The 12,171-nt window shown below is 51.8% G+C and overlaps 1 protein-coding gene across 1 annotated transcript in view; it reads left to right on the plus strand.

Moving 5' to 3' along the window:
* Window positions 1-12,171, plus strand: part of DNAH9 (dynein axonemal heavy chain 9) — a 277,538-nt gene that overhangs the window by 200,226 nt on the left and 65,141 nt on the right. The window contains 4 exon segments of the mRNA XM_066364537.1: window positions 3,489-3,631; window positions 3,987-4,148; window positions 4,352-4,585; window positions 11,765-12,004. Of these exon segments, the coding sequence (XP_066220634.1) occupies window positions 3,489-3,631; window positions 3,987-4,148; window positions 4,352-4,585; window positions 11,765-12,004 (779 nt within the window).

Genomic DNA, 12,171 nt, shown 5'->3' on the forward strand with positions numbered 1-12,171 from the left:
ACAGCACTGGAGGCGCCAGGCGCGTTGCCAACCTCACCTGGCATCCCGACTGGCTCCAATCCAGCCGGGGCACCTTCTCCTGAAATAATGTCTGAGACACAGAAGATGTTAAACATTTACCCATTGAAATTTCATTCCTCACTTCAGCATTTTTAAGTTTTCATTTAGGAAAAAAAAAACAAAAACCACTTATTTTTTCAAGTTCAGATGATTTCTGAAGCCCCGGCCGGGGAAACAGTGCCTTCAGACTGCCTCCAAGTCACAGAGCTTGAAGTTCCCGTTTCCCTTTTCAGGTTTCTATGTAAAAACAAGACTTCAAATTAAAATGGAGATAAAATTAAAATTAATCCTCTTCTCATCTTTCTCCCTTTTTTCTTTCCTACTCTGACAAGGGAACCAGAGCCTACCTTTATTCTAATTTTCTCTCTGTCAAATATGTCATTTCTGGCTGGACACGAACTGACTGTCCATCCAGGCAGAGCTGGAGATTCCTCAGGACCTCCTCGTCCCGTACTTGCAATTGTTCTATCCAGCGGGCTTGATGTCGAATGTGCTTATGAGTTTTGATTGTTGACATGTATGTTCTCTTAGAGTTTCTATGTAGGAAATGAGAATTTTGAGCATGATAACTTTATTATTTCCTTAACTATCCTCCTGCATTTAATCTTCTTCTTCACATTTTTTGTAGTCTAGGACCTCCATGGGATGTTGGATAGAAAATGGATAGCAGTCACACTTCTTTTGTTCATTATCTGAAAAACAATGTTTTAGTTTTTCCTTATTAGGTATGATGTTTGTTTTGAGACTGGCTAGGATAGATCTCTATTATAAGATGAAGAGAAATCTCATGTATTCCCAGTTTGCTAGCAGTTATTAGAAAATGTATGCATCTATTTTGATGGTCATAGTGTTTTATTTTTGTAACCTATTAATGTAGTGAATTTTTTTTATATTTTTCTAATATTTAACAATTCTTACATTTCTAGGATAAACCCTACTTGGTTATCATGTACTTATTTTAATATATTTAGGCAATATTTGAAAAAATATTCATCATATACTGCCTCATGAATACGGTATTTTTTCTAACTTTCAGATTTTGCCAATCAGGTAAAAATATAATAATTAGCTTTAAAGTATATTTCCATTATTGTGGGTGAGTTTGAGTATCTGTTCATGTTGGCCAATCTTATCGTTTAATAAAAAGGAAATTCGCCTGACCAGGTGGTAGCGCAGTGGATAGAGCGTTGGACTGGGATGTGGAAGGACCCAGGTTTGAGACCCCGAGGTCGCTGGCTTGAGCGCGGGGCTCATCTGGCTTGAGCAAAAAGCTCACCATCTTGAGCCTGGGGTCGCTGGCTCCAACAAGGGGTTACTCAGTCTGCTGAAGGCCCGCGGTCAAGGCACGTGTGAGAAGGCAATCAATGAACAACTAAGAAGTCGCAATGCGCAATGAAAAACTAATGATTGATGCTTCTTGTCTCTCTGTTCCTGTCTGTCTGTCCCTCTCTCTGACTCTGTCTCTGTAAAAAAAAAAAAAAAAAAGGAAATCAGTAGTTTCAATGTGCATTTCTGTATTATCAGTGAGGTCAAGCATTTGATCATATGTTCGAAAAAAATTTGTTACTTTCTGTACTGTGAACTTTCTTTTCGTATCCTTTACCTCATCTTTTGGTTTACTATTGATCTCCTTTATTTGTAAATAGTTTCTTTATATATATTATATATAAATCTGAATACTGTTTTCTGGAGTGGCCACCCCATTTACAACCCCATTAACAGTGTAGGAGGCTTCCTTTTCTCTGTATTCCCACCAACACTTGTTATTTCTTGGGCATTGTTATGACAACAGCCATCCTCCCAGGAGGCAGGTGCTATCTCATTGCAGTTTCAATTTGCCTTTTTATGATGATTAGTGACGTTGATGTCTTTTCATGTACCTGCTAGCCCTTCCCTTGTCTTCCTTAGAAAACATATCTATTCCTAACTGGTTTGGGGGGGATGTGTTTTGCCACTCTTATATTTTGCATATGGTGTTTTTATCATGCAGTTTTTAAGATTTTTATATAAAATTTATATGTGCTTTTATATAAAATTTATCAATTTATATGTCAAGTTGATCTTTAAAAATATCAATGTTGAGTTGTAGACAGTCCTTTCCTTTTTTTTTTTTTTATTACACGCAAGAGGCAGGGTGATAGTGAGACAAACTCCCGCATCTGCCCTGACCGGGATCCACCCGGCAACCCAGTTTGTGGCTGATGCTTGAATCAACTGAGCTATTTTCAGCACCTGGGGCCAACGCTCAAACCAATTTCAGCACCTGGGGCCACTGACTGCAGGAGGGGAAGAGGGAGAGATGGGGGAGACAGAAGGGGAGAGGAGCAGATGGCCGCTTCTCCTGTGTGCCATGACCGGGAATCAAACCCAGGATGTCCATACACCAGGCTGATGATCTATCCACTGAGCTAGCTGGCCAGGAACTAGAAAGTCCTTTCCAACTCAGAGTTTATAAAATGTTTCTTGCATTTTCTTCTATCATTTTTATGATTTTAGTTTTTATAGTTAAAATATTATTCCATTTAAAATTTATCCTAGTGTACAGTGGAATATAAAGATCTAACTATAATTATTTTTAGATCCCAGTTTTCCTAATACTGTGTTTTAAATGTCCATCTCTTCCCCACTGAGCAAAGAGGTCATACCAAATTCCATGAAGCCGCCCTTGTTCTCTCCCCTTTTTCTCTAAAAAAAAGTCACAGTTTGTTCATTTTCTATTTTATTATTTAATTACAGTTTACTTTTGATATATTTTGCACTGGTTTCAGGTGTATAGCCTAGTGAGATGGCTGTTCTTTGTAAATATATAGACTTCTCTTTATGCTTCTCATATATATGCTTTAAGCCAGGGGTCGGGAACCTATGGCTCGTGAGCCAGATGTGGCTCTTTTGATGGCTGCATCTGGCTCGCAGACAAATCTTTAATAAAAACAAATAATAACATTAAAAATATAAAACATTCTCATGTATTACAATCCATTCATTTCCTACCGCTCATGTTCATGGTTGCGGGTGGCTGGAGCCAATCACAGCTGTCCTCTGGGACAACATCAAAATTTTATTGGATAATGCGTAATGTACACGGGTCGTTGTATGGCTCTCATGGAATTACATTTTAAAATATGTGGCGTTCATGGCTCTCTCAGCTAAAAAGGTTCCCGTCCCCTGCTTTAAGCAAAAGAGAAAAAGATTATTGAAAGCTCTTCAACTACTAACTAGGAACCCAGGACTAGAGGGAGCCATATACCCTGTTCCTCCCACACAGGTTCAGACTAGATATAGTGTCTGTCCAGTTTCACTGGCAAAGTGGTGGAACCAACACAAAACCTACAGGACCCAGTGCCCCAAGGTTGAATAACACCACGGCCAATGGCATCGTGCAGACAGATGGCAAAGCTGTCCCCCTCTGCTCCCTCCCTTTCCTCCAGGAGAGATCCCAGATCTCTACTCTGAGGAGGAAGTGGAGAACATCATAGCCAGCGTGAGGAATGAAGTCAGGAGCCAAGGTCTGGTTGACAACAGAGAGAACTGCTGGAAATTCTTCACAGATCGAGTCCGACGACAGCTGAAGGTATAAAAGGACTTCCTGCCCGGGGTAGACTCTACTAACGTTTTGGACATGGCTGTTCTAATCGGTTCTCTTGGGCGTGGGAAGATGAGGTTGCAGTGCCCATCTCGGCCTTTGCAAGGACGCCCTTCTCATTCGCTGCATGGCCAGTGGCCTCCCCCTTCCATCCTCCAGTCTAAGTAAGGTCCCTACTCGCTCGGTTAGAAGGGCTGGTGAGCAGTCACAGATGTCTGTCCCTGTACGGTGTGCTTCTCAGCTTCCTGGGAAATTAAGAACCCCAGGTTGTGTCTGTCTCTCTGTGGATGCGTGTGTGCTTCTCTGAGACCTCTTTGGCCCTGCCACCCTTCTGACCTCTCAGGTGGCTCTCTGTTTCTCCCCCGTGGGGAGCAAGCTGCGTGCCCGCAGCAGGAAGTTCCCAGCCATCGTGAGCTGCACGGCCATCGCCTGGTTTCACGCGTGGCCTCCGCAGGCGCTGGAGTCGGTCAGCCTTCGCTTCCTGCAGAGCACCGAGGGCATCGAGGTGAGAGGGAGAAGGAGACACCCCTCCAGATCCTCCATCCTGCGGGGGACAAGGACCCTCCCTCCAGAATGTCAGGGCTCGGTTCAGGCTCGGAGAGAATTGTTGGAACCACTTTCTCTGCGGTGAAGCCCTGAGGGGGTGGGGGGTGGGAGCATTTACCTCCAGCGAGACTCTCTCCTTTATTTCCTGCTCTTGGATGGTAGCCCCCCGTCAAGCAGTCCATCAGCAAGTTCATGGCCTTCGTGCACACGAGCGTCCACCACGCCTCCCAGTCTTACCTGCAGCAGGAGCAGCGCCACAACTACACGGCCCCCAAGACCTTCCTGGAGTTCATCCGACTCTACCGGAGCCTGCTGCTCAGGCACGGGCAGGAGCTGACGTCCAAGGTGGCTCGGCTCGAGAGCGGGCTGCTGAAACTGCGCAGCACCTCCGCTCAGGTACGAGCACCCCTCCGGCAGCGCCAGCGGGCGGGGCACCGTGGGGACAGGGGGTGGGGGTGGGGGGCAGCTCCAGCGGGCGGGGCACCATGGGGACAGGGGGTGGGGGTGGGGGGCAGCTCCAGTGGGCAGGGCACCATGGGGACGGGGGCAGGTACGAGCATCCCTCCGGCAGCTCCAGCGGGTGGGCACCGTGGGGACGGGGGCAGGTACGAGCATCCCTCCGGCAGCGCCAGAGGGCGGGCACCGTGGGGACAGGGAGCAGGTAGGAGCATCCCTCGGGCAGCTCCAGTGGGCGAGCACCGTGGGGACAGGGAGCAGGTACCATCCCTCCGGCAGCTCCAGTGGGCGAGCACCGTGGGGACAGGGAGCAGGTACCATCCCTCCGGCAGCTCCAGCGGGCGGGGCACCGTGGGGACAGGGAGCAGGTACCATCCCTCCGGCAGCTCCAGTGGGCGAGCACCGTGGGGACAGGGAGCAGGTATCATCCCTCCGGCAGCTCCAGTGGGCGAGCACCGTGGGGACAGGGAGCAGGTACCATCCCTCCGGCAGCTCCAGCGGGCGGGGCACCGTGGGGACAGGGAGCAGGTACGAGCATCCCTCCGGCAGCTCCAGCGGGTGGGGCACCGTGGGGACGGGGAGCAGGTAGGAGCATCCCTCGGGCAGCTCCAGTGGGCAGGGCGCCGTGGGGACGGGGGCAGGTACAAGCACCCCTCCGGCAGCTCCAGCGGGCGGGGTGCCATGGGGACAGGGGGTGGGGGGGACGGGGGGCAGGTACCATCCCTCCGGCAGCTCCAGAGGGCGGGGCACCGTGGGGACGGGGGTGGGGAAGTGGGGGAGCAGGTACGAGCATCCCTCGGGCAGCTCCAGCGGGTGGGGCACCGTGGGGACGGGGGCAGGTACGAGCATCCCTCGGGCAGCTCCAGCGGGCGGGGCACCGTGGGGACAGGGGCAGGTACGAGCATCCCTCCGGCAGCCCCAGCGGGCGGGGCACCGTGGGGACGGGGAGCAGGTACCATCCCTCCGGCAGCCCCAGCGGGCGGGGCACCGTGGGGACGGGGAGCAGGTACCATCCCTCCGGCAGCCCCAGCGGGCAGGGCACTGTGGGGACAGGGGGGCAGGTACGAGCATCCCTCTGGCAGCTCCAGCGGGCGGGGCAGGGGGGGGGGCCTTCCCAAAGACCTGGACGGATCCGACTGGAGGTCCAAACATCGCTCCCGGTCTCCTGGAGGCCCCAGTGGTATGAGAGACAGTGCGGAGAGTTGAGGCGGACCCCTCCCAGCAGAAGGGCGCGTCCTCCACGGCAGGGCCGCGTGCTCCCTCTCACGGAGGCTGGAGTCCCTGGGACCACATCTCTTCTTTCCTCTTCATCGTCTCCTGTCAAACTCCTTGCCTCCCCAGTCCACTTCCCTCCCATCTTTAAAACCAAGAGAGATGAACGGTTGGGAGAAATGGGGACAAGGTTCTACCAGTTTTCTTCTGTTTCTTCTGTCTTGTAGCCATGATCTGTCAGAGAGCCCTTGCGACCTAATTTCTCAAGCAGACCCTGCCTGATTTGAGGCAGACCCTCGTGTGTTTCTAAGGGGCGGGCCATCAGAAGAAGGCCCCTGTGGTTCTGTCCCTGCTGTCGTCTTCGACTTGCTTTTCCAAGTAAAACAAGTTTATTCCAGGGCATATATAATACTATTCTTCCATTAAGAACTCGGACACCTCTGGCACCTCCTCTGCCTTGTTCATGCCCATGGAGCATTGTAGACCCCCTGCTGTGGGTCCCCCGTTTCTGCGTGCAGTTTGCCGGTAGCAGAGCCAGCCTCTCATTCAGGTGATAGCGTTCCACTTGTGCGCACAGGACGCTAGAACTGGGGTCACTCTGCCTCCTGGACAGCCCGTGTTCCTGTAGAGAGCGAAGCCGTCGCCTGTCCTTGTCTCAGAGCTTTGCCTTCGGAACGGCTCTCTCGAACAACCGTCCTTCCGACCTGTGCTTCCTCCCCCACTCAGCCCCTTGACTCGCAGCTGTAATGTAGCCAAAGGGTTTCAGTCCATTTTGCGGGATGCAGTGAACCCTGTGGTCTACATACCGTATTGCCCCTTGTGTGAAGACACTCCCTTGTATAAGACGCGCCTTAATTTTGGGGGCTCAAAATCTGAAAAATGAAATATATTAGATAAAGTTATTGAACTCAAGTTTCATGCATCATAAAATTCATACAGCTCCTCATCACTGTCAAAACTCCCGTCCATTAGCTTGTCCTCACCTGTGTCTGATGACAAATCACTGTCTTCAACAATGAGCGCAAAAACAAGCATGGAAAAAGCAGGAAATGCAAGTAAAAAACCCTACAACCACTGTATAAGACGCACCCAGTTTTTAGACCCCAAATTTTTTGGGAAAAGTTGCATCTTATACATGGGGAACTACGGTATGTTCTTACTCTTCCTTCTGCTCAGGAAATCTCTCTTCTGTGACATGGCATTGTCCACCTGCACTGGCCTCTCCAGCAGCCCTTATCAGCTGGGTGGGGGGGTCCCTGTGCCCCATATCGACTCTGCCCTCACCCGTATCTGTTATGACTTCATCCCTTCGGCCTTTTCCTGTGTATTCTAGGGGAGCGACCAAGTTCACCCTCAACAATGCCAACGTAATAGTGTGTGATATTGCTTCTGCTCCCTGTGCTCACGGGGAGGACTTTAATTAAGCTGTTGCATTTTTAATATCCTAACAGCCCTTCCTCGCCTCCTCTATTGCTTTTTTTTATGATAGCCTGTTTTTCTGAAATTGTATCACAGAAACCATTCTATCGATGGGGCCAAACGGTTTCCATGATTTTTGTTGTCGTCGTTGTTGTTAGATCCAGGAATGGGTCATTTTCGGAACTGCGTCCTTCTTCTTAGTCTTCTAGACGCTATTTCTTTCCAGTTATGTATGTATTTATATAAAGACCTTTTTTTGTTTTTAAACTTACCTTCAGATGTGATGAGACATCTCTTCATACTCAATCGGTCAACAAATGGCGTGTGACAATGATCAAGGACACTACTCTCCTCTCACTTGTGTCATGACCCAAACCCTTATTTGAGAGCCGCCATGTAAGGCAAGTTGAAACAGACAAACGCCAGCGCAGGTGCTAGCCGTGTGCCTGGTGTGCACCGTTGTTGTGGAAACGTACCATCTTCTCCCCCAATCGCTGTTCGCTTCTGTCCATCTCAGAATGTGTAGAAAACAGCATGAAAAAAAAAAAAGAAATTCCCAGAAGGCAGTGCTATCAGATTTTTATAAACAGCTCCCACTTTTTCTCTGCTGCTGCCCCACCGACTGTACCCTCAGCACGTTCTGCGTCCGCACCAGCACCCTTCTCCCTCCGACCCACATGTCCTCTGGGAATCCCTGATCACTCTGCGTGGAGGATATTTGCTGGGAGAAAGCAGTAGGTAAGGGGCTGTTTCACTGTCACGGAACAGCACCCAGTGTTCCACGTTGTGCAGACCTTGAGTCTGAGCAGATCACGAAGAAAGCTCAAGTGTCTGTTCTCCTGTTTCCAGCAGCCGCTGTTCCACAGGGAAACGCCCAATTATACCATCAGGGGAGTTGACTCTCCCTGCGTACATTAGTGGGGAGTCCGCTCTCCCTGCATACAGTGAGTGGGGAGTCCGGCTCTCCCTGCGTACAGCGAGTGGGGAGTCCGCTCTCCCTGCATACATTAGTGGGGAGTCCGCTCTCCCTGCGTACAGTGAGTGGGGAGTCCGCTCTCCCTGCGTACAGTGAGTGGGGAGTCCGCTCTCCCTGCATACAGTGAGTGGGGAGTCCGGCTCTCCCTGCGTACAGCGAGTGGGGAGTCCGGCTCTCCCTGCGTACAGTGAGTGGGGAGTCCGGCTCTCCCTGCGTACATTAGTGGGGAGTCCGGCTCTCCCTGCATACAGCGAGTGGGGAGTCCGGCTCTCCCTGCGTACATTAGTGGGGAGTCCGGCTCTCTGCATACATTAGTGGGGAGTCTGGCTCTCTGCGTACATTAGTGGGGAGTCCGCTCTCCCTGTGTACATTAGTGGGGAGTCTGGCTCTCTGTGTACAGCGAGTGGGGAGTCCGCTCTCCCTTTGTTCAGTTAGTGGGGAGTCCGCTCTCCCTTTGTTCAGTTAGTGGGGAGCCCTCCAGAGTCCCTGCACCAGTTTCATGTTCTTCTCCTCCTCCTATCTGTTCTCCTTCAGTTGGTAACACTCCTACCCCCCCCACTTACCTAGGCCAGACACTGAGGTATTACCTTGGACTCCCCCTTTCCCTCGCTTCCCACACTTAAGCATTAACCGATTCTGTTAACAAACCCACTTCCTCTCCCAGTGTGGAAGTGTCTAAATCAGGCGGGACCCAGAGGCTGGCCCGAAGGCTCTGAGTGAGGGGGAGAGAGAAGAGAAGACTCTTAAGTGGCCCATTTCGATGTCCTGATCTGTTGCAGAGGAGCCATCAAATGGACCTGAGTCATGCCCTCTCTGTGGCTTTGTGGGGAACAGGCTAGTTCTGACGGGCCAGGTCCTCCTGTCCCTCCGCCACAGCTTAAGAGCTAGAAAGGCCCCTTTCACAGGGCGGGTGATTGTTTACCTGGGGCCCGAGGTCATAAGCCACATCTGCAGTCAATAAAACAAATAACAAAGAAAAACAGGAAAAAAAAAACAATACTTCTATTTTCTCAAAATCTCCCAAGATTTAAAAAGGAACAAAAAGTGACTGGTGTGTTTGCTGACTGGAATGATTATACGGTTCAATCATTTTGATTTACAATTGCTTCTTTGTCCTTATAAAAATAACTGAGCGGCTGAACACCGGGAGATGGGGACGGATTAACCTTCCAACTCGGGGATATAAGATGTGTTCTACGGAGCGGGCCTCCGCTCGAGGTTAATGCAAAGCCTCCGGTTTCCATGAATACACAAAATTAAAGAGCATTCTTTTTCTTTTTTCTTCCTAGTTTCTTTCCTTTCCCTTTTCTTTTTACTTTTATTTTTCTACCTGTCATACAAAGGGATTTATCAGAGGCGTAAGCCTCCATTTCATATTTGTCGTCTAAGCCTCCATTTCATATTTACCTTTAAGTAGTTTTCATTATAAAGCATTTGAATCTGTTTGACCTGTTCCAGGAGCTCTGAAGTAATCTGCGGCCGTGGCGTAAAATAGACTGTGGAAGAAGGAATGTCAAGTTGATGGGCCCTATTGCAAATATTAATGGCTTTTCTTTTTTTTTTTTTTTTTTTTGTATTTTTCTGAAGCTGGAAATGGGGAGAGACAGACAGACTCCCGCATGCGCCCGACCGGGATCCACCCGGCACGCCCACCAGGGGCGATGCTCTGCCCACCAGGGGGCGATGCTCTGCCCCTCCGGGGCGTCGCTCTGTTGCGACCAGAGCCACTCTAGCACCTGGGGCAGAGGCCAAGGAGCCATCCCCAGCGCCTGGACCATCTTTGCTCCAATGGAGCCTTGGCTGCGGGAGGGGAAGAAAGAGACAGAGAGGAAGGAGGGAGGGGGTGGAGAAGCAAATGGGCGCCTCTCCTATGTGCCCTGGCCGGGAATCGAACCCGGGTCCCCCGCACGCCAGGCCGACGCTCTACCGCTGAGCCAACCAGCCAGGGCCTACTAATGGCTTTTCTTACTTTTCAGGAATAAATATGTCTGAGTCTTCTCTTTGCACGTGAGGGGCTCCTCACACCGGGTCAGTGTTTCTCAAACCCAGGCGAGCGTCAGCTTCACCGAGAAGGCCAGTTATAAAACCCAGGTTGCCGGGCCCCACCTCCAGAATGTCTGATTCGGGAGGTCCGGAGAGCAGTGGAGAATCTGCGTGTTTGGCTGGTCCCCAGCTCACGCTGTGACCGCTGGTCTGGGGAGGACACTGAGAACCACCACGGTGTACTGAACTGAATGGACGTAGAAAACCATTACCCCCTCTGCATCCGATCAGAGGCATAGACAGTTTCCGAGGTGCTGGTGCTCTCGTCACTTTGTTACTGCTTCCAGTGGGGGCTGGGGGTGGGGGAAACCCAGCTGGTCTGGGCCACTGAGGCTCTTGCTGTCCTCCTTGTCTTTGGTCACCCTGGATGGTGGGAAGCAATGAGGACCAACTGAACGGGAACAAGTGGGAAGTTTCTTTATTCAGAGCTGCTTCTAGCCAGGGAGCCAGCCACCGCCATTTGCATTTTGGCTGAGACCCGAAGGCAGGAAGAGGAGGGCTCTATAGCGGGAAGAGGAGGGCTCTATAGCGGGAAGAGGAGGGCTCTATAGTGGGAAGAGGAGGGCTCTAGAGCGGGAAGAGGAGGGCTCTAGAGCGGGAAGAGGAGGGCTCTAGAGCGGGAAGAGGAGGGCTCTAGAGCGGGAAGAGCGGGAAGGCCTCGGCTGTGCCCCGGTGGGAGCTGCTGGCCTGGGGCACATGCAGGCGGGCTGACTCTCCGTGGACATCCTGCGTGATTGGTCGGGGGAGCGTGTCTGACTTCCTCTGGTTGGTCGGAAGTTGGATGCAGAGACAAAATAAATTGAGGAAGTTGTCAATTATTAATCAAGTCTTGGCCGTGTTGGGTCAGTTGTTACAGAGGCTGCTGTTTATCTTTTGGGATTGTTACCTAGACAGTAGTATGCCTTCCCACGAGTCTGACTTTATAGCGGGCTGGCAGCCTGGGCTGTTGCGTGCAGATGATGGATGGGTGTCCTGAGCTTCTGCTACAGGTTGTGAGTCCGAGTTCGCCTTTTATGTGTGGTCTGGCCGCTGTCTGTCCTATACAGTCTCTCAGGATGCACAGTAGACACTTTATATTATTTGCTAGCTTTTTGTTATGCGCCACAGTGGCCAATTTCAATTACATAATAGCCTGTTTAGTGCAAAGTATTGTGTTAGGCACATGGACTTTTCTGACATGGGCACCCACGTCAGTGAGAGGCAGCGTGAGTCATTTGGGCATCAAGGGGACAGAAAGGTGAGGGCGCATGCTGCTCAGAGTCCTCCTCCACAGTGACCGCAGGGGGCTCGGGGAGAGCGTCCAGTGTTCCCTGCCTCTCCCAGCCCCGGGAGCTTGGGCCCAGCGAAGATCTTCGCCCTGCACCTCCGTGTCAGGTGCTGGCACCCTTCGCCGCTCTGCGGGGTCAGATCCCCGGGGCCGCGCCCGCCGTCCCCTGACTCCCGGTGAGCCCAGGGCCTCTCTGCTGCAGGTGGACGGCCTGAAGGCCAAGCTGGCCACCCAGGAGGCGGAGCTGGCGCAGAAGAACGCGGACGCGGACAGGCTGATCCGGGAGGTGGGCCGGGAGAAAGCCACGGCGGACGCGGAGGAGCGGAAGGTGGCCCTCATCATGCGCGAGGTGGAGCGGAAGCAGAAGGACTGCGAGGAGGACCTGGCCAGAGCTGAGCCCGCGCTCGCGGCGGCCCAGGCGGCTCTCAACACCCTCAACAAGGTAGGCCGTCCGCGGTGCCCGCCCTCCCGCCCCTCCGGGGAAGGAGCCGATGTCTCCTCCGACCGAAAGGCAGCTGATGCCCTGGTGTTCCACAGACACGAGGGTACAGTCGGGAGAGCGGAGGCTGGATCCAGCTGTCCTAGCTTGTTGATAAACAAACGAACACT

The sequence above is a fragment of the Saccopteryx leptura genome, chromosome 2 (assembly GCF_036850995.1).
Source record: "Saccopteryx leptura isolate mSacLep1 chromosome 2, mSacLep1_pri_phased_curated, whole genome shotgun sequence".
In the NCBI taxonomy this organism is placed as follows: domain Eukaryota; kingdom Metazoa; phylum Chordata; class Mammalia; order Chiroptera; family Emballonuridae; genus Saccopteryx; species Saccopteryx leptura.